A 26142-nucleotide genomic window follows, 5' to 3' on the forward strand; every position below is an offset into this window, starting at 1 on the left:
ATTGTCTTGAAAATCTGATATGATTTGCATTTGTGATTTAACAGGGGAGGATACCAGTTAAGGTCTTTAAAGCATGTGTGTGCACAGAAGTGTAATTGTTTTAGCTGCACTGTTGTTCTATGGCTCTAGTGAAAGTAATTTAACTTCTTTGTACGTTCAACTTCAAATTTCATAGCCCCTAACTGCACTTAAAAATTCATTTTTTGAAAATCTAACCGAGACTTTTGTAAAGAAGAGCCTCTCCACAGTCATGTTCAGCGACCTAAGGGATTCAGATGATCTCAGTAGCAGAATCTAGATTGTACTTTGCTTCATTAACCACATTTTGAAAATCACCAGCCTGCTTTGCCAGGAATTAAGTTACATGATTTAAAATTAACATAAGAGTTTAGCATAATTGAAGTGGGACTGTGATATCTGACTTATGGGATTATAAGAGATAAAGGCATAATTTGCAGCATAAAAGATAACCTCTATTTTTAAAAGTAAAATTTAAAAGGTCAAAGTGGGAGGCTGCATTGTAACTTTGTTTATATTTTGAATGAATCCTGGGCAAAAACAAAAACTGAAGGTCATCCACCATAACTAGCATAAAATCTCATCTCCACAACTGCGCACAGATGTTTGTTTTACTCAGAAAATTATATATAATGTAAGCAGAAGAAGAATGAAAATACACTCCACAACATTCAGTGAGATTATGTCTACACTAGAGATCAGCTGTGGCATGCAGAGCCTCTTTGAAGGGGCTTCATTACAGTAAATGCTTTTTAGTTATGAACATTTCCTCATTTGAAGATCTCTAAGCACTTCCCTAATGCAGGTCAGTTGTCAGAGCAAGTCAAATGTGCTGTAAAGGCATTACAGGGAGCCTGTGGGAGGGCTGGCGTGGCAGGAGAGTGCTCCCTTGGCTCATGTGTCTCTTCCAAACAGCACACAGTCATGCATCCCTCCTGAAATTAAAATCTGGGTTTTGGAACCTAATGTTCTACATCTGCTTTGCTTCTAAAATGAATCAGTATTAATAAAATCAAAAATTTTAATAACAAAATTTTTAAAGAATAAACAAATTTTAAAGAATTAAACTTCATAGGTGTGCATTCCCAAATTCTGATATACGCACCAACATAAGGCAGCTTCGTTTTTCCAGGTAGGATTTGGCTGGCACAGCTCAGACATAGCCATTGTGCCCATCTCTTCCAAAACTGCTGCAAGACTGTTGCTTGCTGAAGTCAGAGGTGTGCAGCCACAGTGCAATCAAACACAGCACATACTCCTGGAAATTTCCTCTGGTGGAACTCCCCCAAAAGGCCAAATTTATTGGAGCTACTCCTGCCTCAGGCTGTGCTATCTTGGTGATGTGTCATTGGAGATCACTGCTTTAATTTTAAATGTAGTTTAAATTTAACTGAAAATTGCAATGTGACACTTTGCAAAAGTCTGAGAGGAAAATATTTTTCTAGAGCATTGTATTGTATATGTGGGTTACATATAAACACCTTCGTTGTATGTGCCTTAAGGCTAACAATACATCAGAAAAGTCTTTTCAACTGTAATGCTAATACCAGTTTATCAACTTTATAACTCCTGTGATGCCTTCAAAACTATATTAATTTGGTCTTGGAACATAAAGTCTGAAATCTGACCATAAATCATTATATTTCATTAAAAATATGGATGCACCTGTCCTGTATCAACCAATTAATGTACAGTTCACAGGGCAGGGCAAGCACATCCACTGTTGGGAGGTGGAACTCTCTGATTTAGCAAAAAACATCTGCTTATATCCCCAGATACCTGGGATTGTTTTTCCTTTGGAAATGTGTACAAATGGGTGGATTCAGGAAACAGTCATATTATTTAGCTTAATGAAAATGTCTTAGATTGTTTGGTTATCATAGAAGTTTCATGCTTTATGGGAAAACAGCTGTGCTTTTGGCAATGCAGCTAATTGAAGTGAGTTCCACATGTCTCTTCAATGTTAGATGTAGCTCTGCTTGTGGCTGGAGTGACAGACCTGGACTTAAGAGATCTGCATCTTCATCCAGGTTCTGTAATTTCATGCACTTGTTGGACAAACATGAAATGTTATCTGTGTTGATGTCCCCACTGGTAAAGTGGTCCTGTAAATGGAAGCAAATTATACCATGTGTCTTCTCCTAAAATCATTAAAGTGTGTGGCTAAAGAGCAGTGGTTAGAAATTAGGTATTAGTAAGGAATTTAACTCTAGGATGTTCATTTCATTTCCTTATGCTTTACTTCCAAGGGCTTGGAGGAAGCTGGGGACTTCCCAGCTTTGCTCCAGCCGAGAAACACATTATTCAGCTCTGTTCTGGGCAATTGGCAGCCTTAAGAATGCAAGCTCTGTCTCAAAACACTGTGCATCTGTCAAGCCTACCCAGGCACTGCCTCAGCATAAAACCAGTGCCAGGATGTCTGACCAGGGGGAAGTGTCCCTCTGGCTCCTTTGGGAGAGCAGACAGAGTGAGAATCTTGCTGTCTCAATTTATTCAGAGCTCAGATGAAAGAGAAGCTGTTTTATTTTGGTGTAAATAAGTACTGCCATATTTCTTTTACTGCTGTAGCTGTAAATGAAGTGATGCTCAACGAGAGGGTTCTGCAGAAGCAGTGGATCCCATCCAGGTATGCAAACCCCTGCCTTGTCCTACACACCAGAGCTGCATTACCCAGTACCCAGGGCCATGTTCCCCCAGCCCTTTCTGAGGTCCTGCCACCCCTTGTGGCAGGCTCCAGTTTACCTGGCATGCTAGAACATCTCAGGATTTACCTCATACTAACACAGGCACTGTTTCTGTGACCCTGTGGAGGCTGCAAGTAATATGGGGATGCCATTGAGACAGACTATGTTGCTTTCTTCCTTTTGTCTTCAAAAAATGATGTGATTAACAACTGTGAGAGAGGGGAAAAGACTCCTTACAAAAGGAAAGGGAAAATCTCAAGGCCATGACCATCATTTTTTTTTTTTAACATGTGTAATTGTTGCTTCCTTTCCTCTGTGTACTCACAGAGAATTTCCCTCCCTCTCGAATTATGTCAGCACAAATGGGTGAGACCAATTGCCGGGTTGCTCTCAGCTGACAAGTGTGAGCCACCTCCAGTCCAGCCCATCTATGTTATCATGGCACTGAGGCTGCACTAATGAGCCTGCCTGAGAGTGTGGTACTGTCAGCACCATCTGTGCACATGTGTCTGTCTTGACTTTGTCATGCAGAAATTCCTTCTGTCTCAGGGTTTGGGCTTTTTCCTCTCAAATTCCTTGCAGAAAACACATTTTCCACAAAAGCTCACAGTACTGCTCATCTCCCAAGATTTGTAAATTTTGAGTAACCCGTGTAATTTGCATTCAAGAAACAGCATTCTGAGATATAAGGTGTAGGAGCAAAGCAGGTTTATCAGGGCATTTCAGCATACAGAGAGGTAAATCAATACTCAGTGGATTGTAAATACATGTCAGTAGGATATTAAACGCTAAAGGCTTAATTTTCTCAGGGTAGTTACTTGCATGTAAAAACTGGATGTCTGCAGAGTAGGACCTGCATATTAAATTATCTCATTTTTGACAAAAGCAGACACACACAGAGACAGATTTTCAAGTTCTAAGAATGATAAGTTACTGTTCATCTGAGAAAAAAGCGTGCTTCTCAGTGTGTTCAGAAAGCTGAGTTCAACTACATAGTTCCCTCCCTACAAGCCTGCATAAACACAATATAAATGCATTCACATGTTTTATAAATGGATGTACACACAGTATTTGTATGTCAGTCTTATGACCCCTAGACAAAGGTTGTGCAACAATGGTTGTGGGAGCTACATAGTTAAAGTCCTGCATTTGACTTTAAACACCTTAAAAGTGCATGAAAACACATGCACATAAACATTCTGTTAGCATGTCGCAGAACCACAATGTTATTCCAAACAGACCTAAACTACTTGCAGGGACTGCCAGTTTGCCTCTTGCGCAGTCTTTCTTTTTGCTTCTTTAGCTTGTTTGGGGCAGGATGCTGCCAGGTCTGTGGGGCTGCAGTTTGCCAGCTGAGCCTGTTTCTTGTCATGGGTACAGATGTGGGTTTTGGGAGATTTCCTGGCGGGACACCAGGAAGGTTTTGGGAAGGAGGCAGGGGTTTACAGAAAGGCCTGCTTTCAAGGAAGTTGAAATGTTATCCCCATAATGCACTCCAAGCCATAGACACAAGCTGTCACCTTTGCTATGACTTCTGCTATTCTCTTAAAAAAGAGGAAAAAAAAAAAAAAAAGCGAAACAGAAAAGGGACAGAGGAAAAACCTCTAATGAGAAGGGGAAATGTTAATTGTGGCTGGAGGTGACAATGAACAATAATAAATTGCAGCTTTGCCATTGTATCTCTGATCAAAGCACTCTCAGGCTGCAGCAGAGCAAAAGCTCAGCTCCAAGGGAGGATGATGTTTCTCAAAATCCTCGTGATCCCTGCAGGTCCTCCTGAAGAGCAGAGAAAACACAAACACTGAACCAAAGTTAGATAAAATTTTTTTCTGTCTCAGACTTGCTGCCAACAAGGCTCCTGTTTCTCCCTGTATCGTTTTGTCTGTCTCCAGCCTAGTGGCTACAGTGGGGGCCAAGACAATGCACTGCCCCTGAGTACAGAAACTCCCCTAGTGGAAACACTCTTACCAAGCAGAATCTGGCCCACAATTCATTTGCTGCCTTGCTTTATTTAAAAGTGATGCTAAGATTGAAATTTTCAGCTTAAGCTGATATATGTTAGGCTACTCAACCTGCAAGTTAGCAGGCAAAACTTTTTAGGTGGGCTGAGCCATTGCTGCTGCCAGGCACATCCCTGAGAGTGGCAAAGGCCACCTCTGAAAAGCAGAATAAGGGATATTCCTAAGTGGATATTCCTGAAGAACACAGATCTTAGGAAGCCATGCTTATCACACTTTTAGTATAAAAATATACCCTTAAACATAATTATAATTGGAAGCAGCAGAAGCTACTTTGCCATACCCATACCTTTCTAAACAAGACATGGAGAAAAAGAGGGAGTATTTTGGTACATTTTCAGAGATTATTTCTAGAATTTTCAATTTTACTTTCTATGCCACCCTTGGCCCTCAAGCACCAAGGCATTTCTTAAATTTAGCAAAGGAAAACAAGCTCTACCCATTGACACATTTGTAGCTAAAATCTGCTCTCTGTGCTACCTTGGTTGCAGAAACAGGCCCAGGCTGAATGAGAGAAGCTGAGAACTTGTTATGTAAAATCTACAGCAAGTGCGCTTTTCTAGTGCTATTATGCCTTGACCCCTTATTTTGGCACAGTAACAAAACCACTGAGACTGGACAGTTATAGGGTTTCACAGGCTTTTTTTTTTTTCCTTTTCCCTTTTTGGCCTCATAACAAAACCCAAGTGAATCAATGGTGTGCCCAAACTTCTGAAATAGTCTAGGACTTTCAGTATCTTCTACACAAAGAAACAGTGGGGAAAGATTTGTCTTTTATTTATTCATTACTTAATCAGGGCAGACTACTGTCTAAAAATATCTTGCTCAAGATCATGATAGAAATCTCTCACACATTTTTCCAACTTCTTGGGCTACACTATGATCTCTACTGTTTTACATTCACATTGTTTTCTCTTTGTGGCTTAAAAATCTCCATTTTTGGCGATAAATTACACTTGCCTGTAACTCAGGTGATCATTTTCCCCTCCAAGACTTGATTTTTGTTCTGCTTTGGCATCGTCACTTGAGTAAAACTAAAAGTAATTAAAAAACTAAATAACTAAATAAATCAAACTGGACTAAAAGGGGAGGGGAGGGGAGGGAAGGGGAGGGGAGGGGAGGGGAGGGGAGGGGAGGGGAGGGAAGGGAAGGGAAGGGAAGGGAAGGGAAGGGAAGGGAAGGGAAGGGAAGGGAAGGGAAGGGAAGGGAAGGGAAGGGAAGGGAAGGGATTGCACAGCAAAAATTGCATTGTGGCGCTGCATGGAAGTGCCCCCCCCCCCCCCCCCCCCCCATGCCTTTTGTACTAAATAGGTTTAGTTTGGAAGTCAAAACTAACTTTTGAAGAGACCATTCTGCAGATTCCACTCTGCCACACTGAGGCCAGGCTGGGTGGTTTTCCATGCCCTCCCACAGCCCAAGAAGCAGCCAGGCTGCAGTGGGAGCAGGGGGATCACGGTGCCAGCGAGGCGTGTAGCTGAAAAGAATCCCTTTCACCGCTGTGTTGGTTCTGCCGTGCTGTGGCTGACACAAATGTGCTCGTGGCAGTCAAGTGTGCAGGGCGACACTGAAAATCACACACGAATTGGACATGTTAAGCTTTTACAAAATGGGCTACGTTAAACCATAAACTCCTCAGAAATCCCCCTTCTCTGCGTGCATTCTTAGAAAGTTACATCTATTTTTAACAGGGTTCAGACTATTTTGACCTGGAGAGGTGTCCTAGAATCACAGAATGGTTTGGGTTGGAAAAGGGCCTTGGAGATCTTCTAGTTCCAACCCCCTGCTTTGGAGTCCCCACCAGCCTTGTCTCCTTCATAGACACTAATCCAGTACAATATCTGTCTACACAAAAATAGTTTTCTCCATAAAACTCATGAAATCCACTTCAAACACCAACTTTCAGCAAAGCTATCTATCTAAAACGTGAATGCAAGAAAAGAGATGACTGATGAGTTTAAAGAGGTAAGTCATGAAGAATGGTATCAGACTAGTTATTCTATATTAAGTCTGCTAATAAGTAAAAAATACTTTTATCCCCAAAGTCTTCTGCAATAAATGTATTTTTGTGTTAATTTTAGTTAAGGGATTGAATAGCTCCAATTGTCATTTCTGAGTTTGAAACCTTTCTCCTAGTCCAGTAAAAATGCAGCACCTGTATCACTAGCTTGATGTGTTGGGGTTTTTCCAAGATGTAAACACAAAAATCTGTCAGAAAAAAAGTTACCGTTCTATAAAGGATTTTGAGAAAAACATGCTATCAGGTTTTCTTTAGAAGCTTATGGACAAAAGGACTTGTAAATATTCATAGTCAGACCTTCCTTTTTTGGTTAGTTCAATGAAAGATGCACCAATGCACGGGAAAAGGATCAACATCTTCACATCTGTGCCCTGAGGTTTTAGCTTTTAGGAGGTATTAGTGTTGAGAGGGAAGATAACCCTTGTAAAATACCTAGTATTAAGACAACAGTTACTGTAGTAATCTACAAAGATAACCTGAATGATCTGAAGCAAAATTGTCTTTCTTGGAATATGCTGCATAAGCCCATTCATGGCATAGATTTCCATGGCATAGACTTCTATTCATATATAAATCCTATGAATATGAAGCTATGTATGTATTATACATATTTTCATCCTATTGTATACCAAAAAAAAAGAAAAAAAAAACCTTGGACAAAGAACAAATTCCTAGCACTTGGCCACATGTCAAATATACACTACTGAGGCTCAGCCTTGCCCAAGAAAAAGAAAAAAAATGAACAACCACACAATTTAATCTTTAAATCTCATAATGGTTGACAGAGGCAGCTGAACAGAGCAGTGTGTTTCAGTGTTTCTAGAGCCTTTGCTGCTGCACTGAGTTATATTTGCTTCAAGCATTGCCCCTGTTCATTAGCCACAGAACAGCAAATGGGTTCAGACCTGGCTGAGAGATCTCTGAAAGTACTTAATGCACTGATCATGCTGGGGGATCTGAAGGGATCACTGTGAGGCCTCGTGTGCTTTAGGGTTTTCCTCAGCAGGTAAGTCTGGAAGTAAATATAGAATCACTGCCAGTTTGAAAATTACTTAAATCACTAGATTGAGAAAAGGATGGTCAAACACAGCAGACTGGGCTTGCTCTAGTGTGATGCCTGTCAGACAGAATGTCTGCAGAATTGCATGCCTCAGAGTGAAACAAGGCTTATCTACAGAAGGAGGGCTACATCCCCTGAAGGTCTCAGGAGTTACTGTGGAAGAGCAAGAAAGAAGGCTCCCTCAATGCAATACTGTGGCAAGAATGACTAATTCAATTCCCAGGTGTGTTAAAAGAAATGCCTTCACTTCAGAATGTGCCTTCTGGGAGACCAATATTAAATATGCATTTTAAAAAGCATGTTGGAAAAGTGGCGAAGGCACAAACAAGACCTGAAAAAAACTAAAGTTACTGATTTTCTTTTAGAGGGAGAGACTGAGAGCTCAGGCTGCTAAGCTTATCAAAAGGATGATGAAGAGTTGAATTGCTCACATTATATAAGTATCCTCATGGGGAGACAGTAGAAGTATAAGAGGCTTTTTAATCTGGCAGATAACAGCATAATAAGAAGCAGCATATGGCAGATGAATTCATACAAATTCAGTTTAGAGACAAAGACCATTTTTGGTGATGAAAATTATTAGTCTTGGGAGTAAGCTACCATGGGAAGGGGTGGATTTTCTTTCCCATGAGTTTTCAAATCTAAGCAAGGATGCTTTTTCAAAATCTGTTTAACCAAATATAAGTTACTGAACTCATGAATTGTGTCTTGAGGTAAAGTGAAATGGTCTACAATATACAAAGTTAAACAGAACATGTTAAGTTACTATCTAGTCTTGAACTCCAAATTCTTTGGCTGAGCTTCATTTCTGTAGGAACCTGAAGCGGTGGTGAGGGAAGAAGCTGAGCATTTCCAGCTGAGGAGCTTAGAAAGAGCAGAAGGACTGTAAGGGACAGCAACACAGACTGGTCAGGAAGGCATGGCTGGATGTTACAGAGTGTATAACAGTGGTGTTTACAGAGTATTGCATTTTCTGAGGCTGATAAAATCTGGGACTGCTTAACTGAATTTCAGTGTCTCACCCAGCAAAGTTAGATAAATCTCTTTGGTCCCACTGGTTAAGGCTACACAGCCCCAGCACACAGACCAGCAGCATGATGGTTTTCCCTCCTGGCACATTCAGAGCTGACTGCATCTTGCTGTGTGCTGCTGCTACATGTCACTGTCCCCTCCACAAGAGACCTTACTTCTCTATTTCCAGTTGATCTGGGGCCATTCCCCTAACTTTCCTGTGCCCCCATGAGTGCCCAGGGCAGCTTCCCTGCACCTTCTCTCCAGTTCATCAAATCCTGACAGGCTGTGCCACTGATGCAGCTTTTCACAACTGACATTGCAGCAATTTGTGGCAAGAGGAGAGAAAAAGATTTTTTTGTTGTTGTTGTTGTTTTTTGTTTTGTTGCTTGGGTTGGTTTTGATTTTTTTTCCTCCAAGCAAAGGATCTGTCCATGCCATGTTCAAATTAAACTATTTCTAAAGGTGAAAAACCTCCAGGTGGCTCCCGTGCTACCTAGTTCTTAATTTTGCTTTTCCAACAGTAATTGAAGCCAACTGAGGTGGGGGAGAGGGCAAAGAAAAAGCATTCAATCCAAATTGTCTTGTGAGGGAGGTAATAGTGCAGGGCTAAGGAAGCTCAGCAGTCATTTAAGTGCACAGCTTCTTGTAAATCCTTTCTGAAAAGCCTGAATGAATCCCCCAAATGAATGGCCATTTTGTCCCTTTCAGTTCTCCTTCTCTAGCACAGAACTCAATGTGCAGCTTGTGGACAGACAGATTCCACAATAAATAGAGAAGGAGAGTAAAACTAAACCTATTGGAGCCTGGCCAGCAGCAATGTCAAATCTCTTGACTGATTTCCCAGGGAATTCTTGCTCTAAATGTCAGGAGAACATAGCCCTGCAGCCAAACCTGGACCAGACTGATACCAAGGCGTGACAAAATGAATGACCTAAGTAACAAGATTACACCGCAGGAAAATTAAAACTTCAGAAATGTGCAAAGATCACATTTCAGTGAGTGGTGTTTTATGTACGATCCTTTTAGTAGACAAAGCTTAACCCAAACTTATAAAACATAAATTGGTGAGGGGAAGGGGATTTATTAGTGGCAACAGAATGAAACTTTTCATCACTCAGGAAAAAAAAAAGCCTGAGAGTTTCTGCAAATGGTTTCTGAAAAGGCTCACAGCTCGCTCTTAACCGCTCTTGTTGGCAGGAGCCAAGGAAGGCCAAAGGAATTTGGTCTCCTAGGAGTCTGCACCACTTTGAAAACAGCAACTAAGTCCTCCATCACCAGGGCACTTCTACAAATCCTCTTGGAGTCTGTCCTGCCAGTGACAGCAAGTGTCCCTTCTGCTGTGGTTGCCCGCAGCCACTCATGCCCAGGGAACTGGCAGGAGCCTAAAGAGCTTTGGGATTTCTGATCCTCCATCAGCTCTAGTTGAAATGGCTGGTGGGTTCAATATCTGCTGAAAAGGGCAGGAACACCTAGAACAAAGAGAGGGCAAGTGAGAGAGAGAGAGAAAGCACAGGCATGTAAACCTCTTTGCTTTTGGAAACTAAAAGCCTGAAGTGATGCTGAGAGGAGTCAAGGAAGCTGAAGAGCTTAACAACAGCAACATAAGGAAGGACAGAGTCCAGATCCACAAGGTACAGGTGGAAAAGGACTAAGACACCAAGAAAACATACAGTGCTTCTAAATTGTGTTCTTTTGTTAGGTTTTGGTCTTTCTTTAAATCTGTTTCAGTCTTGACTGACAAACCCCACAGTCTGACAGCTGCCCAGGATGGATATCTATGAGATTTGCCATAGCAGTGAAGGGACTCTTCCCACACTGCTACTCAGTGAGATGACAGAGTCTAGTGCTGGGAGTTTTTCTGCCCCTCTCCCTCATATTGTTTTAGCTGGAATTAGCTGTTTGCACATTCCTCTCTGACTTTGGCAGTGTGCCCTCTCCTCCATAACCAACCAAACTGAAATCCCAGACCCAGCACGCTTCAACTTTCTGGGAAGTTCTTGTTCAGAATGGGGATGTCTTATGTGTTGCAGCATCTTCTCACCATGGCTCAAGTTCCTACAGAGATCTTTAATTCATGATGTCCTAGAAATTACTGTAGAAACTCAGACTTAATGTTCAGTGAAGGAGAAGCAGAAGCAAAGCAAGATTCCTCTGCACATTTCCCCCACCCTGACATGGATTAAGTTTTAACACCATCTTTAAATTTTTCATAATATTCTTTTGTAAGTTATTTCCTTAACTATGTTGAGCACAGTAGCAGGAGTATTTCACTGTTGGATAGAAGTCCAAAACAAGTTAACCCAGATTTTATAAAGATGACAACATATAAGTAAAAAAAAAAAGAAGAAAACTATGAACAAACAAACAAAAAAAAGAACGTGTGTGATCCCAACTCCCAACACTGACAAATTTATCCCTGGATAAACTGGGGCAGCTTTCCTCTGATTTTCAGTGCCATCTCAAGGGATGTCTTCCTTGCCTTCTGTGGTTTCAACAGAACATAGTCTGTTTGTTTGATCAGAGTTGGCACAGTGTACTTCGCTCCAGGTTTGTGCCCCAAGCATTGCCTTTCTCTGTTTTATGTGGCCACAACCTTTGTCTAATCCTCCAGAAGATCCTTCACAATAAGAATGGTAGCAGTGACAGAAGCTATTAATGTTCTGGCTTCTCCATGGGGCAGTGATCTGCTCTGCAGATCAAAAAGAGCAGATATACACTATCTGCCAGAAAAGGAAAAGCAATTACTGGTTTTGCTAAGTGAATTTTGTTTGTGAACAAACAAACATGCCAGAGGAACAGAGTCCACAAGATGCCAAAGAACAAGTGAGTTTTTTTCTGAAATCACTGTAGCAGGTTGTGAAGGGCTTGGATTGAAAACCCAAAGACAGCAAATGAAAGAGCAGAGATGTAAAGATGACTGTACACAACCACCCCCCACCCATTCCCTCACTAAGCTCAAGATATACACAAATGATGTGAAGTTTGAAAAGCAAAAAAGCAAGCATCAAGCCTGCAGCTTCTCTTTTGCCATCAAATTGTGAGTGTCTCTTGGCATCCTTTATGACATGGCTTTAGAGGAGGAGTAGGAAAGTGGAGAGAAACACCTACATTTGTACATTATGATAGCCTGTGTTTGCCATAAACTGTGATTGGTAAGCATTTAACATATGAATATGACTTTTTTATTGCTGTATTTACAAATTTGTCTAGGGCATCCTTAATTGATAGCGTCATACATTATATAAAAGTGAGTATAAACTCGCTTTTCACTGTTATAAATGATTGTCTATAATCTCCTAGCAGAAGCTCAGGGAGGACTTCCTGTCTGTGGTTTCCTGAAGCAGTTCTTCAGATCTGGCAGTGTTTATTCATGGTTAGAAGGATTATCTGGTACAATGTGCTTTGTACAGGCTGACTGGTCATGCTAAATTTTGGTTTTTCACTGTTGATGCATGGATGCACAGCTTTACCTGTAGTTTAAACTCATTTTACAGTTGAACATGTTCTTTAGAATGTATTCATTATAACTTATGCACATACTCTTCTAGAGTATGCAAAGGTCTAAATCAGGTTTTCTACACAGTTTGTTCCATTCTCAACTATGTCTTCTTCAAGTGACAGTTTCTGTGCATTCTCTAATGAAATAGTTGTGCCTGGGGCCGTAGGCAACTTTGTGGGGGTTTTTTATTACATGAAGGGCTGTTTTTCATTGAATTGTTTTCATGCTGCAGAGGCACTGAGTAATGAATTTCCTCAACAGACAGCATCACCATCTAATTTAAACACTATTTTCCAGTGGTCTCCATTTGGCATTTCATACTAGTCAAAACTTTATTCAATTTAGCAACTTCAACAAACAAAACACAATGTAAGAACTATATAAAGCTATTAGAAAGCAACCAAAGGAGGGCTACGAGGAGGGTGCAGGACCTAGAGGGAAAGCCATATGCAGAGTGGCTGGGGTCACTTGGCTTGTTCAGCCACAGGAAAAGGAGACTGAGGGGAGACCCGTCACAGTCTAGAGGCAGTGAAAGGCAGGTACTGATCACTTCCCTATGGTGATCAATGATAGGACCCGAGGGAACAGCATGAAGTTGTGTCAGGACATGTTTAGGTTGCACACTACAAAAAGATTCTTCACCAAGAGGGTGTTTTGGCAGTGGAACAGGCTCACCAGGGAAGTGGTCACAGCACCAGAGCTCAAGTGGTGTTCGGTCAGTGCTCTCGGGCACATGGTGTGATTCTTGGGGCGGTCTTTTGCAGAGCCAGGAGCTGGACTCGATCCCAGTGGGTCCCTTCCAACTCAGGATATTCTATGATTCTATGATTTTGTAACCAGTAGAGTTCCAGTAAGGTACTAACAGGCATTTTAGATGGATAAAACTCCCTGTCTGCTGAGCTACTAGGGCTGCTTTCCCTTCAGTACACTGAGCAGCAGAGAAGAAACCGAGCAGCTTTTGAGTCCTCCCCATTGCCGGGCGGCCCCGCGCCGCAGGAGCTCAGCGCTCCCGTTTCTCTCTGCCCGGCAGCCCGACCCCCCTGCCCTGCGCTCGGCGGCACATGACCGCGGCCGCTGCCCCGCCGCGCGTTCCTCGAGTGCCGCACCAGGTAGGGAGGGAGGGAGGGCAGCGCCGCACGCTCGGAGCGTCCCGCCCCCGCCCCGGCCCGCTCCCAGCCCCGGCCCCGCTCCCAGCCCCGCTCCCGGCCCCGGCCCCAGCCCCCGGCCCGGCCCCGCCGCTCACCCGCGCCCGCCGGGGAGGCATGAGCGACGGAGCGGCCGCTCCGCGCCGCGGGTGAGTGCGCGGCCCTGCGCGGGGAGGGAGGGCAGGCGGGGGACAGGCGGGGGACAGGCGAGGGACAGGCGGGGGACAGGCAGGCGGGAGGGGACAGTCCCCCCAAACCAAAGATGAGTTTATGGAAAGCTTCGGCGGGAGGGGTGCGCGGTTTCGGGATGGGACTGTCCGGTGCCAGGTGCGGCGCTCCGCGCTGCTGCCTTTCTGCCTCCGCGCTGCTGCCTTTCTCCTCCTGCGGTTTGCACCGAGGGATGGCAGCCAGGCAGCAGCTCCCCCTTCCCGAAGGCACTGTCGGAGCCTGGTGGTCGCTCTGCAGTTTTAACATCAGAGGTGCGAAGGGTGCAGAGAGAAGCAAACTCACAATCTCTTTCCACATGTTAAAACTCCGTTGTCTGCTTGTGGTCCTGCAATAGAGAGACGTGTGTGGAGAAAGCCCAGGAACCGCACAGAGAAAAGGTTGCGGTGCTGGGCTCCCAAGACTCCCCACCTGCTGTGGATACCCATGCCAGTCGCTCATTTAACTGCTTTTTGGAAAATAGGGCAGAATGATTACAAGCAAGCCCTGCGGCCGTGCATTGGTTTTGCGAGGGTGGCGTGTCGCCCTCGTCCCTCAAAGCCGGCCGGCAGGTGCCCGATGTCCATTCGAGCTCCAGCCGGCCGTGCGAGCCCAGGTCGGGCGGCGTGCGAGTTTGCTGCGGAGATGCCAGTGTAAATAACCACGCACAGAAATCATGTGTGACAGCAGTGTCCTGTGGAGTGGCTGGCCACAAGCCTCCTTTCAGGATGTGTGCTCTGCTCCTTGAAATTATATTAGTTAGAAACCGAAGAATTTTTAAAATTACTGTTTGACTTTTGTACCGAAACCTTTGTTATGATTTACCCTATTATGGTTTTGAAGCCATAATCATGCCTGAAGCCCTGCTGGCAACGTGATCTGCAAAACCCACCTTGTGTCCTATCAGACACAATTTACTGTGTAATCTTGTAGCCCAGACCAGAGAATTTCCAGTGTGCCCACCTGTGAAACTAATGTGTGACCATTACATTAAAGCGGTTTTCTGTTGTATTTTGAACTTATCTAAGGAAAACATGAACTACTCAAAAAGAAACCTGTTTTGCAACTTTGATGGCAAATCTCAGCTGCTGAGAGGTCCCATTTCAGTTTCAGACCTGTCACAGCCATCACTCTGACTCATCTCCAGCCTTTAAATTTAACTGCATGCTGAACAAATAGTAGATGTTCGAGATGGTTTTGATATCTAAGTTGCTGATTCCGTTTGAATTTAAGTGAAAACCTGGGCCCAGGGCTCAAACACAGTATTAAGCTTTTGCTAACATTTATAGAGGGTTTTGCTGTAGGGAGGAAAGGTGAAGGTTTTTAAAAGAAAAATTTGGCCCTGACAACTGAGCATTTTGCTTAGTGTTGAAATCATGGAAGAACAAACTGCTTCAAAAAAGGTTTTTTATGGATTAAAAATAGATATTTATATCATTAACTGTAAATATGGCTGACAGAGTTCTATGTAGCATGATGCTCTGGAAAAACAAAAACTTACATTGATGAGCCAGCTTTTGTGCTTGAAGCATTTGGCTTGCCTGCAGCATTTCTGCATTTTCAGGGCTGCAGATAATATTGACTGAATTGACTGCACATGCTTTCAGCTGGAGAAGCAATATGAGATCTGTCTTTCCTAAGGGGTAGTCTCCTTCTGGTCAGGCCCACCAGCAGTCCCGTAGAAGGTGTGATCTTCCACGTGCACACACACACTCACTGTTAAGGTGATTTTCCAAGATGTTCCACAACTAGTGAAAAGCCAACTGCATGATCTTAATGACAAATGAAAACACCTTTTTCTGTCCACTTTTTGGGATGAAGGTGTGTAATTAATCTGCTGATCTTGCTGTTCTCTGATTACAGAAAGAGACAGTCAGGCACATTTGAACAAAGACATCAGAAGTCACCATGCTCCATAAACCTACATTCCCCCCTTAGTGCCCTTGCTGGCTGGAAATTTTTCAAAATTCTTGAATATGACACCAGGGTTTGCACCAGGGGAATCCAGGTTACTTCCCAGCTGAGCTGAGGGATCAAAGAGTAGCTGAGTGCTGCTTCCCTTGTCTGTGCACCCAGGTCCCAGGTTTCTCTTCCATGGGCTTCACGCTATGTGTCATCCCTATGTTCACCTGGAACATGCCCAGGGAACCAGGAAAATGAGCTTTTCTCAATATGGATAATAGCACCTATCTCTTACTCAGGTCACTAAGATGAATTATTTGTGAGGAAGCATTAAGGGAATCAGAGGTAAGCCTTTAAGTTTCAGTGTTAAGAATCTGAGCATAGAGTTCAGAGGTAAGAACATCAAATACCTGTGAGCTTCAGCTTTGAGGGAGGCAATGATTTTGGGTTCATTTTGTACTAAAAGTCTAGTCTAGATGGTTGGCCATTAACTGACTGTTAATATGAAATCATACAAAAACATCTTTCCATTTATTTTGAGTTTGACCTAAAATCAGAAGATTTGGGATATTACTTTATTCTCTTTTGAGGTTCTGGCTTCACTTCTCTAGAGGAACTAGTCTCATTCAAGTGTCTCAGATCCCTTCATAAGCACTTAAAAAGGGCCATTTTGAGGAGAGAATTTAATTGTTCTCATCTGAGAGTGTAGAGAACTGAGACAGAGCTCAAAAGGCCTATCCAAAATACAGAGTAAATTAGCATAGAAAATGAGTCAGGGAAACAATTTATTTGCTCCAGTCACAGCATTAAATTGCTTTTCCCTTACTCACTGTAACTGTTAAGAAATTCATGGGCCATTCTTCTTGCAATGACTTGAGAAGGGCAGACATGCCTTTTATGCTCCTTTCTGATGTAACTGGTATTAAATATGCATTGTAGCTCAGTTACCATAGATAACTGAGCATAAATTCATCCATCTTCCACTTGAAATTCTGTTCCCAAATGTAGCAGTTGAATATTCTTTCTTTTGTTTTCTACTTTTTGGATGGGTCGGATGTTTCTTGGTTTTGTTTTTAGAGAAGAATCTTTTTAGCACTCCTTAGAAACTAATTAAAATGCTTCCCTTTTGGCTTATTCTCCTAATTTATTAATACCACAAATAACTTTTCTTTGGTGACCCACTTTCATAGGTATCTGAACATCTAGCAAAATTGTTACTCACCAGGAAGGCGGTGTAGACTAATAAATAGCATCTCCAGACAGGAAGAAAAGCCAAGACACTTCTTTCTTTTCCATGCAGTTTTACACACCATACACACAGAAAATATTGCTCTATTCCCCAGCTCAATTGACGCCGTTAGCCCAAAAGAAAGCATTTTATTGATTACACAATTGATTTAAAGGTCAGAATGTAGGATTGCATCTATTCTCCTGCCTGAATTCAATTTCCACCCACTATCCACAGTGAAGAAACTGCTCTTTGCATAAATATAAATTGAAATACTGATCTGTGTGAGTGTTCAAGGAAATAAACTTTCTCTTCAAGCTCCCAGGGCAACTCCCCAACACTACACTATCATCAAAACCACTAGGCTTCAACTAAGATACTGCTTTTTATTGAATTATCTTACCTGCTTTGTGAAAATGACAGGTTTGCATAGAAAAAGAGGGAACTCACTGATTTAATGAACATGATGATCAACAGGCCACTGGAAGTGGTAGAGCTATACAGCCTCTAAATCAGAGGCCAGCTACCATAGAAGAGTACGCTTAATTTCATGGCCATTTCAAAATACACGGACATTGTTTTTTGGGAGCTGAAACTATGCAGAGTTATCACAAGGAGTGATTAATTACCCTGTGCCCTGCAGACACTCCAACACTGGGCATGTTTTAAGGGCAGTCTGCTCAAAGAAGATAGTCTATGGTTGTCCCAACCCAAGGATACTCAATGTTGCCACCTTCTCTCCAAAGTCTGCTGAAGAGCAGCCCCTAACAGGAGAGCTTAAGGTTTATTTGGTGACTTCTGATGAAGGTTTGCTTTCCTTTTCAGTAAGTGTGGACGTCTGTGTAAGTGTGAGAGAATTATGGTGGCGTTTAAAGGAGTCTGGACTCAGCCCTTCTGGAAAGCCGTTTCGGCGGAATTTTTGGCCATGCTCATTTTTGTCCTCCTCAGCCTCGGCTCCACGATCAACTGGGGTGGAGCAGAGAAGCCCCTGCCTGTGGACATGGTCCTTATATCCCTCTGCTTTGGACTCAGCATTGCCACCATGGTGCAGTGCTTTGGGCACATCAGCGGGGGCCACATCAACCCTGCCGTGACCGTGGCCATGGTCTGCACCAGGAAGATCAGCCTTGCCAAGTCCGTCTTCTACATCGTTGCCCAGTGCCTGGGAGCCATCGTGGGCGCGGGCATCCTCTACCTTGTCACACCACCCAGCGTGGTGGGAGGCCTGGGAGTCACTGCGGTAATCTCCCCTCCTCTGCCTCTTGAACTAGCCTAGCTCAGATCCTGAGAAAATAGAATCAGTGTCACACAGAATGAGGAGAGCTCAGGTACAGATTTTTAACAGCTTGCTGGTTTATTTACCACACTCAGACAGGGCTTAAAGCTCTCCTTAGGAGGGGTTTATGCAGTGTGATAGTTATAGCTGATCTTTTTATAGAACCACTCTTTCCTAGAACTTCCCCAAATCTGATGACAGCAGGTAATGTTAATTTACATACAAAATTTAAATAATATATGCGTGAAATGCCATTTTTATATGGTCTGGGGAGGGGGGGAAATTAATTCTATGCTATTATGATGGGGATTGAAAAAACATCAATTTAAAATGACATACTTTTGAAATAGATGGTGGCTTAGATTTCAGCTTTGTTCTAAACTAATAAGGAATGCCATCAGTTAGCCCTGTTGCAGGACTTATTAAAAATGCACTTGAGCCGCACACTGCTTAATTTTTAATTGAAATTTAAATTAATTAAGTCAGGGCTAATTAATGAATTTATAATTGAATAGTAAATTACAGTGCTCCCAAGAAAAAAAAATGGTGAAAGCGAAGTGCAGCATTTGCAAATCCCTGTGTAAAAATAAACTATAGTTCTGCAGTCTAACTTTGAAGTTCCAGTTGGATGTTACTGTCAAGCCTTCTGTTCTCAGTCCAGCAGTGATTTTCCATGTTTCTCAAAATAAAAAAACATTTAAAAGTTAAAAAAAAGGAAAGAAGGGTGAAGAGGGAGGAATATGTACCTCTAAAAGTTCATGGTAGTCTTTCACTTTGTACTATTTAGAAATACCATTCATTGAAATATAATTTGTGCATGTGATGGTTTTCTGATTTACAAAATTACCTTTTCTTCATTTCTGGTGTTTCTTTGCCTTCTTCCAGGTACACAGAGATCTCTCTGCTGGGCATGGACTCCTTGTGGAATTGATAATTACATTCCAGCTGGTTTTTACCATTTTTGCTAGCTGTGATTCAAAACGAAGTGATGTCACTGGTTCAGTAGCTTTAGCAATTGGATTTTCTGTTGCAATTGGACACTTATTTGCTGTAAGTTAATGGTTTCTCTTTAAAAAAATAGATCCCTTTTCCCTTTATGACTACTTTGGAAGTAAATGGAAACTTTTGTGACCTTTAGAGCAATTACAGCTATATAGCTGCTGTATTCTTTATGGACCCATGCCGCAGCCCTTTGGAGTCTCAGGAGAGTCCCCTTGGGTAGGGTGTTGCACCAGAACTTTTCTGGCTGTTCATGTGATGACTTTTTTTAACTTTGCGTTAAGACTCAGGAGAGTGATGATATCTGTTGTAAAGAGGAGGAGCTGTACAAAACCAGGGTGGTCCCATAGAAATCTAATCACTGCCTTCCAGACTTTAATAACAGGCAACATTTCTCTCTGCTTTAGATCAATTACACCGGTGCCAGCATGAACCCAGCTCGATCATTCGGACCTGCTGTCATTATGGGCAGATGGGAAAACCAATGGGTAACTCTCCTTTCATACTTCCTCTACCATAGTGACAAACAGTGGTCAGGATTTTTCATACATCATTTGCTCCCAGTACATCCCATAGAGACCATCCCCAAGGAAGACAGGCACTGACCTGCCCCAAGCTTAGGCATCATCATCTCCTCATCTAGGACTGCAGTGCAGCTTGCAGCATGTTTGGAATAGCATCTTACTATTTCAGGGGCCATTTTGTGGAGGTAATAGCTTGGGTAGAAAAGAAATCATAGGAAAAGTTCAAAACAAAAATGAAAAAAGCGACCCAAGGAGACTGAAAGAATTGAACTGCTGGAAAGAAAAATCCTCCAAGGCAGATTGCAAACCCCTCTGGTCCTGCTGGTGAGGAGCTATGGAAGTAATTCTGCCAGCTTCACATTTCACCTGGTTCTGCAGCAAACTGGGGCAGATGTATAAAATGAGAACAGGGACCCTCTGTGATCTGGTTCCTGGGGGAGAACCTGCCTTGGCAAATGCCTGCAGTGAGAGATGAAGAGGTTGCAGTCTGGTATTTGCAGACCAGGCCAGATGTTACCTGCTTCAGTTTGAAAGTGTCAGTTTAGTCAGGCGCAGTTGCACAGGAAATAATGTTATAAGCAGGCTGTGAATGATGCAGTAAATTTCTATAGCATCCAACTTACAAAAAAAACATTTCATATTTTATAAGGGAAAGATGGATCACAGCTCACCTAATTATAAGAGGGAGATCACTTCTAGAGACACACTCAGTGCAGACTGAAGAGCTGTATTTTACAGTGCATATAAGGATTTTCTTGATTTTTAAAGTATGAAGCCCACATTGCTCCCACTGCAGCTAAGAATAGAAATAGCATTGTCTTCAGACCCTAAGGCTTCAATTCTGCAAACACGATACCATGTGTAACTTTGTTCCCAAGAGTTATCCTATTGAGGCAGATTTACCCAGTTATCAGTGAATGGCTTGTTCATATGAAAAACTGCTGTAGTTTTTCACAAGATTAATTATCCATACTTTGAGGAAGCCTGTAATTTATAAGTAAAGCAATAAACAATAAACAAATGCCCCGTGGAGAAACTTGCAGGAGAAGCTTAGTTACTGTCCTGGCCACTTGGAAAGACAGCCTTTTCTCTTCCTCCAGAGCAGTGACATTGGCATACCATCGACAGAAGCCTGTGGGCTTTGGCACCTACTAATGTCACTGCACTGCTGCTGGTCATGATTAAATAGATAGGTACCTACAAAGTTGGGTTATGTCCATTGTATTTGCTTATTTAAATTAGATTATCAGACTGCCTGTTGTGGTTGACTGACTGTTGTAGTTGACTGCCTGTTGTATTGTGTAGGATTAAATGCCAAATTTGAAATATTTTGGAAACATAAGTCTGAAATACCAAAGCAGAACTCTTTGTGTGTACACGAGGAAGGGCCTTTGTGTGTACACTTTTTTTCCTTGAAAGTTCATTGTCATCTTGGTTCAAAATGCAGGAAGAAAATCACTTTTCTACATCAATGTTTCCTTTGTGTGTCTTCTTGCAAAGAGTCCATACTTGTGGTCTATATCTGGCAGTGAGGAAAAGTTTAGAAGAGGCTTCCTGTAAAGAAGATAGATCAATAAATCTTGATTTAACTTCCTGATAGATTAATAAAACTTGACAAAATTATTTCACTTCAGAGAAGTGGGCCATCTTTGTCAGCCTTCTTATCACTGTTAATTTAAAAGCTTAATGCCTGGGATTTTTCCCCACCCCTTTTTTTGCAGGTGTACTGGGTGGGACCGATAATCGGAGCCGTCCTTGCCGGTGCTCTGTACGAGTACGTCTATTGCCCGGACGTTGAGCTCAAGCGCCGCTTCAAAGACGTCTTTGGTAAGGCCACCCAGCCCTCCAAGGGCAAGTACATCGAGGTGGATGACAACAGGAGCCACGTAGAGACCGATGACCTGATCCTGAAGCCTGGCATAGTTCATGTGATTGATATCGACAGAGGTGAGGACAAGAAGGGAAGAGACCCATCCAGCGAGGTGTTGTCTTCCGTATGACTAGCAAGAAGCACTGAAAGCAGAGAGCGGCCTGCTAGCACGTCCACAGATATCCTTCCACCCATTAAAGAAACAGATCTCCTCTAGACTGAGCACCTTCCACTTCTTGAAAGGTATGGTGTGGGCACATGCACGGAGTGGTGTCACCAAACCATACGCCTGCTCAGTTGGAAGATTAGGACTTTGCTATAATTAGGATTCCCCATCAATTATTCCAAACTTAGACTTATTCCTAGTATTTTCCTTTCCTTCTTTCTGGAGCAACCCCAAAGTCAAAAAAAAGGAGATGAAAGCATTCTCCTTTAATAAAGCAGTCAATAATGAGATAAAGATAGAGATGTGTTACATCCAGATTGACAGTTAAGACGTACCAGGAAATGCCTATAGACATGAAGACCTACTTATCAGATTGTTCTTCTGACACTTAATTGGCTGTTGTCAGCACCGATTATAACATCTTACCCATTAAGCCTTCTCTGCAAGGTTCAGAGACAGCACCAGCACTATTTAAGAGTTTTATCCACAGTCAAGCAAAGGAATATTGTTTCCACTCATGTACATCACTATTGCCTTGCAGACTACCTCTGAAAAAAATGATACTTTAACAGGCTTTTAAGAAAAAAGTTTCTATCAGCCCATCAAATTTCACTCATATGATTCACTGTATAAATACATTACCTCCATCCCCAAGAGTAAATGTGCTGAAATGGAATGTTGAAGTGTAGGGTAATAAGGCTGCAAAGCAGTGGATTGTACTTCATGCTCCCTCTTGTCATTGTCTATCTGGTGAAACATTCTCCTGGGGTTTGACTATTGACCATTCAGTTTTAGAAGACTCTCAAGGTCATGCAAAGAATATAAAGGCTTTCCTGTTACTTAATAACTTAAATAAGAGATATCAGAAGAAAAGAAGGCATATCTGTTTTCAGTGCACTTGTTTGAATACACATTTCTGTGCTAATTTATGTAAACTAAAGGTTTAAATTACTCACCTATTTTCTTACAAGATGGTTGGAGATAGTGTTTTTTTTAATTTATTAGTAATGTAGAGGGGTTTTAACTTTTAACTGTATTGAGACACTGATTGGGAAATATTTTTTTATAACAGATGATAAAAATATGACTGCTTCTGGCTTTTTGTTGTAACTGATGCCTAACTATTTGAACAGGTTCACTGCTTGTTCCTGTGTTCATATAGTCATAAACTACACCTCTGCCAAAGGTTTCTTTATCTGTTGGTAGAAAAAGGTTCAAGTGCTTGCAGGGTGTTTTAGGGGCAAAAGGACATGAAATATGTTTGGTAAACAGTCTTTTCCCTGTAGAGGTTTTTGCCAGACAAAATCACCCCATCAGAACATTTCTGTAAAGCTTTTGCTGGCTTACTGCTTTTGTTTCTGATCAGTGGCTTTGAGTTTTACAATATGCAGCTGCAGAGCAGTCAGGAGCATGGTATTATTACCGTAATTATATAGTTTTTATTTTTAAATTGAAAACCTATCCCTGCTTATTTAGCAAAAAGAGTGGAAAAAAAAGTATTAGTCCTGACTGTGGGCTGTATTAGCCTCATCTGTTCTTTGGCATACTTTACATGCAATCTTTATTACAGGGAATTAGATGTTTCTAATGAGATAATAAACCACTACAACCCTCAAATCTGTGCACTATGTTCCAAGGGCAATTCTAGTGTCCCAGCTTGCAGCCTTGTGTAGTCCCAGCGTGTCCTTTTTCAAGTTCCACATTTTTCTTGTCTTAGTCCCTGTTAGTGTGGTGCAAGTTTCCTGCACTGAGCATGAGGTTCATGACTCCTTCATGCATTTGCAGTTGAGCGTGGCTGGGGACCTGCAATGGACAATGTCAAATTGCAGATAAGAGCTCCTTCCCACAGCAAGGACTGTGTCCTAAGGGAAGGGCAGCACAGGTGTGGTGTTAGACCTCTGCTCAGATGGATAAAGACCATGATAAAGAAATTCAGTGAGAAAGATCAAAACTTGTTGGGGATTTGTCTAGGCAGTAAGTTGGGCTTTTTCTTTTACGTAGTTCCAATCTGTATTTGTTAAAGGGACATTTTGGTTAAACCTTTTGCATGGCTTAAGAAAGTAATGAGTAATACACATAAAATTGGTGGATTTTTAAGCAAAGGTTTGCATTTTTTTGTACTTAAAGACACTCCTTAATTTGTGAATTTTGCATGGTACTGTGTTATTTAAATAAGAGGCTGTGATTTGCTTTATGCTTAAGGGTCCTTTACACAAATGGCTTGATGTGTGTTTTCCTCACCCAGCCTGATTCTGCTGCTGAGGTGAGCATAATGTGAGCATAGCACCAGCCACCTCTGTTAGGAGGATCTTTTTCCTGTATTAATGAACTGTGGCAAACACTCAGAACCAGCCCCAGAACCAGCAGAGCTCCTTACTGAGGATAAGATCTGACACTTCTGAAAAGATCAGAGAAGAGAAGGGATGCTAAAATAGAGGCCAGCAGGCAGTAAAGGTTGATGCCATGCCATTAGACATTAGCAGGTAAGCCATGTGTGGTAGGTCTGCTCCTGATCCCACAGATTAAAACTTGTGGAGAAGTTTGTAATTGACTACAGTGGAAATGATCCTGAGCTTTTTTGGGGCATGATGGCTTCTCTCACACACTTCATTGTGTTTTTTCTAAAATCCAAGGCTTTCAGCAATATGCTTAATTTTGGAAGAAGATGCATTCAATTTGAGGCTAGTGACCCACCCTGCAGTAAATCCTTAGCAGTGGCTGTAATCACAGGTGGTTCTGCCCCACCGCATTCATACAAGGGAACATCACAGCATCCATTAGGACTTAGTTTAGCACGGGGATACGTGCTCCTCTAAGCTGTCTTGCAATGGTATCATCACTGTACAATAGTCATGCTTGGTTAAATAATAGACTAGCATGACCTTTTAAAGGATTCAAGATACTTTTGCTTTAGTATTCTTTTTAAACATGTACTTTGATAATTTTTGAGTGAGATTTGTGTTCTAAAGCTCTTCAGCTCTACACTGCATCTCATAACATACTTGATGTCCTCTTAAAACATTTCTTGCTTTTGGTGTGAAATGTTTTTTTTTATGATTGTGGATGGAAAGACTGGCAGGTCTGTCATAATTTTGGGGCCCCAAAAATAGGATGAGTCTCACTCCTCGATGATAGCAGGATTGTTTTCAATGCTGTATTTGCACTTTAACAAGCACCTTCATAATATTCAGGCACTGGGTTTCAGAAAAGAAAGCATGGAAGCCAAGGGTGATTCTATTGAAGCACACAAATACCTTTTAGGTTGTGTGTACTCTGAGAAGTTCATCACCCAAATTCTAGCTATTCTCAGGAAAAAAAAAAAATAATAAGAAGAAACCCTTCAGCATCCAAGTTGTCATGAAAACCCTTCTGTCCAAGCATTTCACCTTTTAGTGGAAGTAGGAGTGAGATTCATCTCATGCTGTGTTTAGGTTTGTCACGTGTATTTGCATATCAGTTTTTCAAAATGTGCTTTTTTTCTGGTTATTAGTAATTACCACAGTGTGTGTTTAGAAAGCTCGATGGCCATCTACCTTTCTAGTGCTTGATGGCAGAGCAGCTGCTGCTGTGCTCTGAAACATCTTATCTGCTGGCTGTGTAACACATTCAGGATATTGTACACCATCCAATATTTTTAATCTTATTAAAATATGTGAGAATTTACATTGTGAGTCTTTCTTTTCAAGGTGAGAGGTGAAAACACCATGCACAATTTTTTGTATCTCAGTTCAGCCTGTGTGTATCTGAGTTTCTCAAGGACTTTCTGAATAGATAATATGTAAATATAGACTGCAGTATTTGCTACCCACTTATATGATCTAAGTCATCCTGTTGCAGTCTGAAATTTAGGACAAATGAGGTAAAGCAAACTGTGTATATGGATTTTTCCACAAGACTGCTTATTGTTTAAGTGCTTAGTCACCATGATATCAGAACTAATGTAATAGAACTTTAAAATTCCATATGTAATATTTGGAATAATCTACTGAAAAATTCACTATAAAATAATACATGATTATCTGGTTCCCACATGTATTCTACTGTATCTCACACTACTGTTGCAAATAAACAAGTGTCAAAAAAAAAAGGCGTCTTTTGATCATTGGAAACATTTCATGATCCTAAAGCTCGGGACTGAAACATAAGGAAAAACCCCAAATCCAACCCATGGAACATGTCTAAGAGGAGTCTGGAAATGTATGCAACAGAGAATGAATTATTTCCTGTGAAAAAATATTAATCATAGAAGAGAGCTGCTTGTGCAAATGTTTTATTTTTTTTAAGGAAATGAGCTAAACCAATTGTAGCAAAAATTATGCTGGTATGTTGTCATGGTTTAATCCCAGCTGGGAACTAAGCACCACACAGCCACTCCCTCACCTCCCCCACTCCCAGTCCAGTGGAACGGGGAGGAGAATCAAAACCAAAACTTGCATGTTGAGATAAGAGCAGTTTAATAAAAAAACACAAAACATCAATATGTTATCAACATTATTCTCATGCCAAATCCAAAACCAC

General features: G+C 41.8%; 1 protein-coding gene across 1 annotated transcript; it reads left to right on the forward strand.

Annotated features, from left to right (window-relative positions):
* The first annotated feature begins 13536 nt into the window (after positions 1 to 13536).
* On the forward strand, positions 13537 to 25701 carry AQP4 (aquaporin 4). Its single transcript, XM_054285029.1, has 5 exons — positions 13537 to 13604; positions 17615 to 18029; positions 18951 to 19115; positions 19472 to 19552; positions 21310 to 25701. Exons 1-5 carry the CDS (start codon positions 13573 to 13575, stop codon positions 21586 to 21588), a joined length of 972 nt encoding a protein of 323 aa, XP_054141004.1. The 5' UTR covers positions 13537 to 13572; the 3' UTR covers positions 21589 to 25701.
* Positions 25702 to 26142: the final 441 nt, after the last annotated feature.

The sequence above is a fragment of the Melozone crissalis genome, unplaced genomic scaffold (assembly GCF_028551555.1).
Source record: "Melozone crissalis strain CALT ecotype California unplaced genomic scaffold, PUWL_Pcris_2 ptg000042l_1, whole genome shotgun sequence".
In the NCBI taxonomy this organism is placed as follows: domain Eukaryota; kingdom Metazoa; phylum Chordata; class Aves; order Passeriformes; family Passerellidae; genus Melozone; species Melozone crissalis.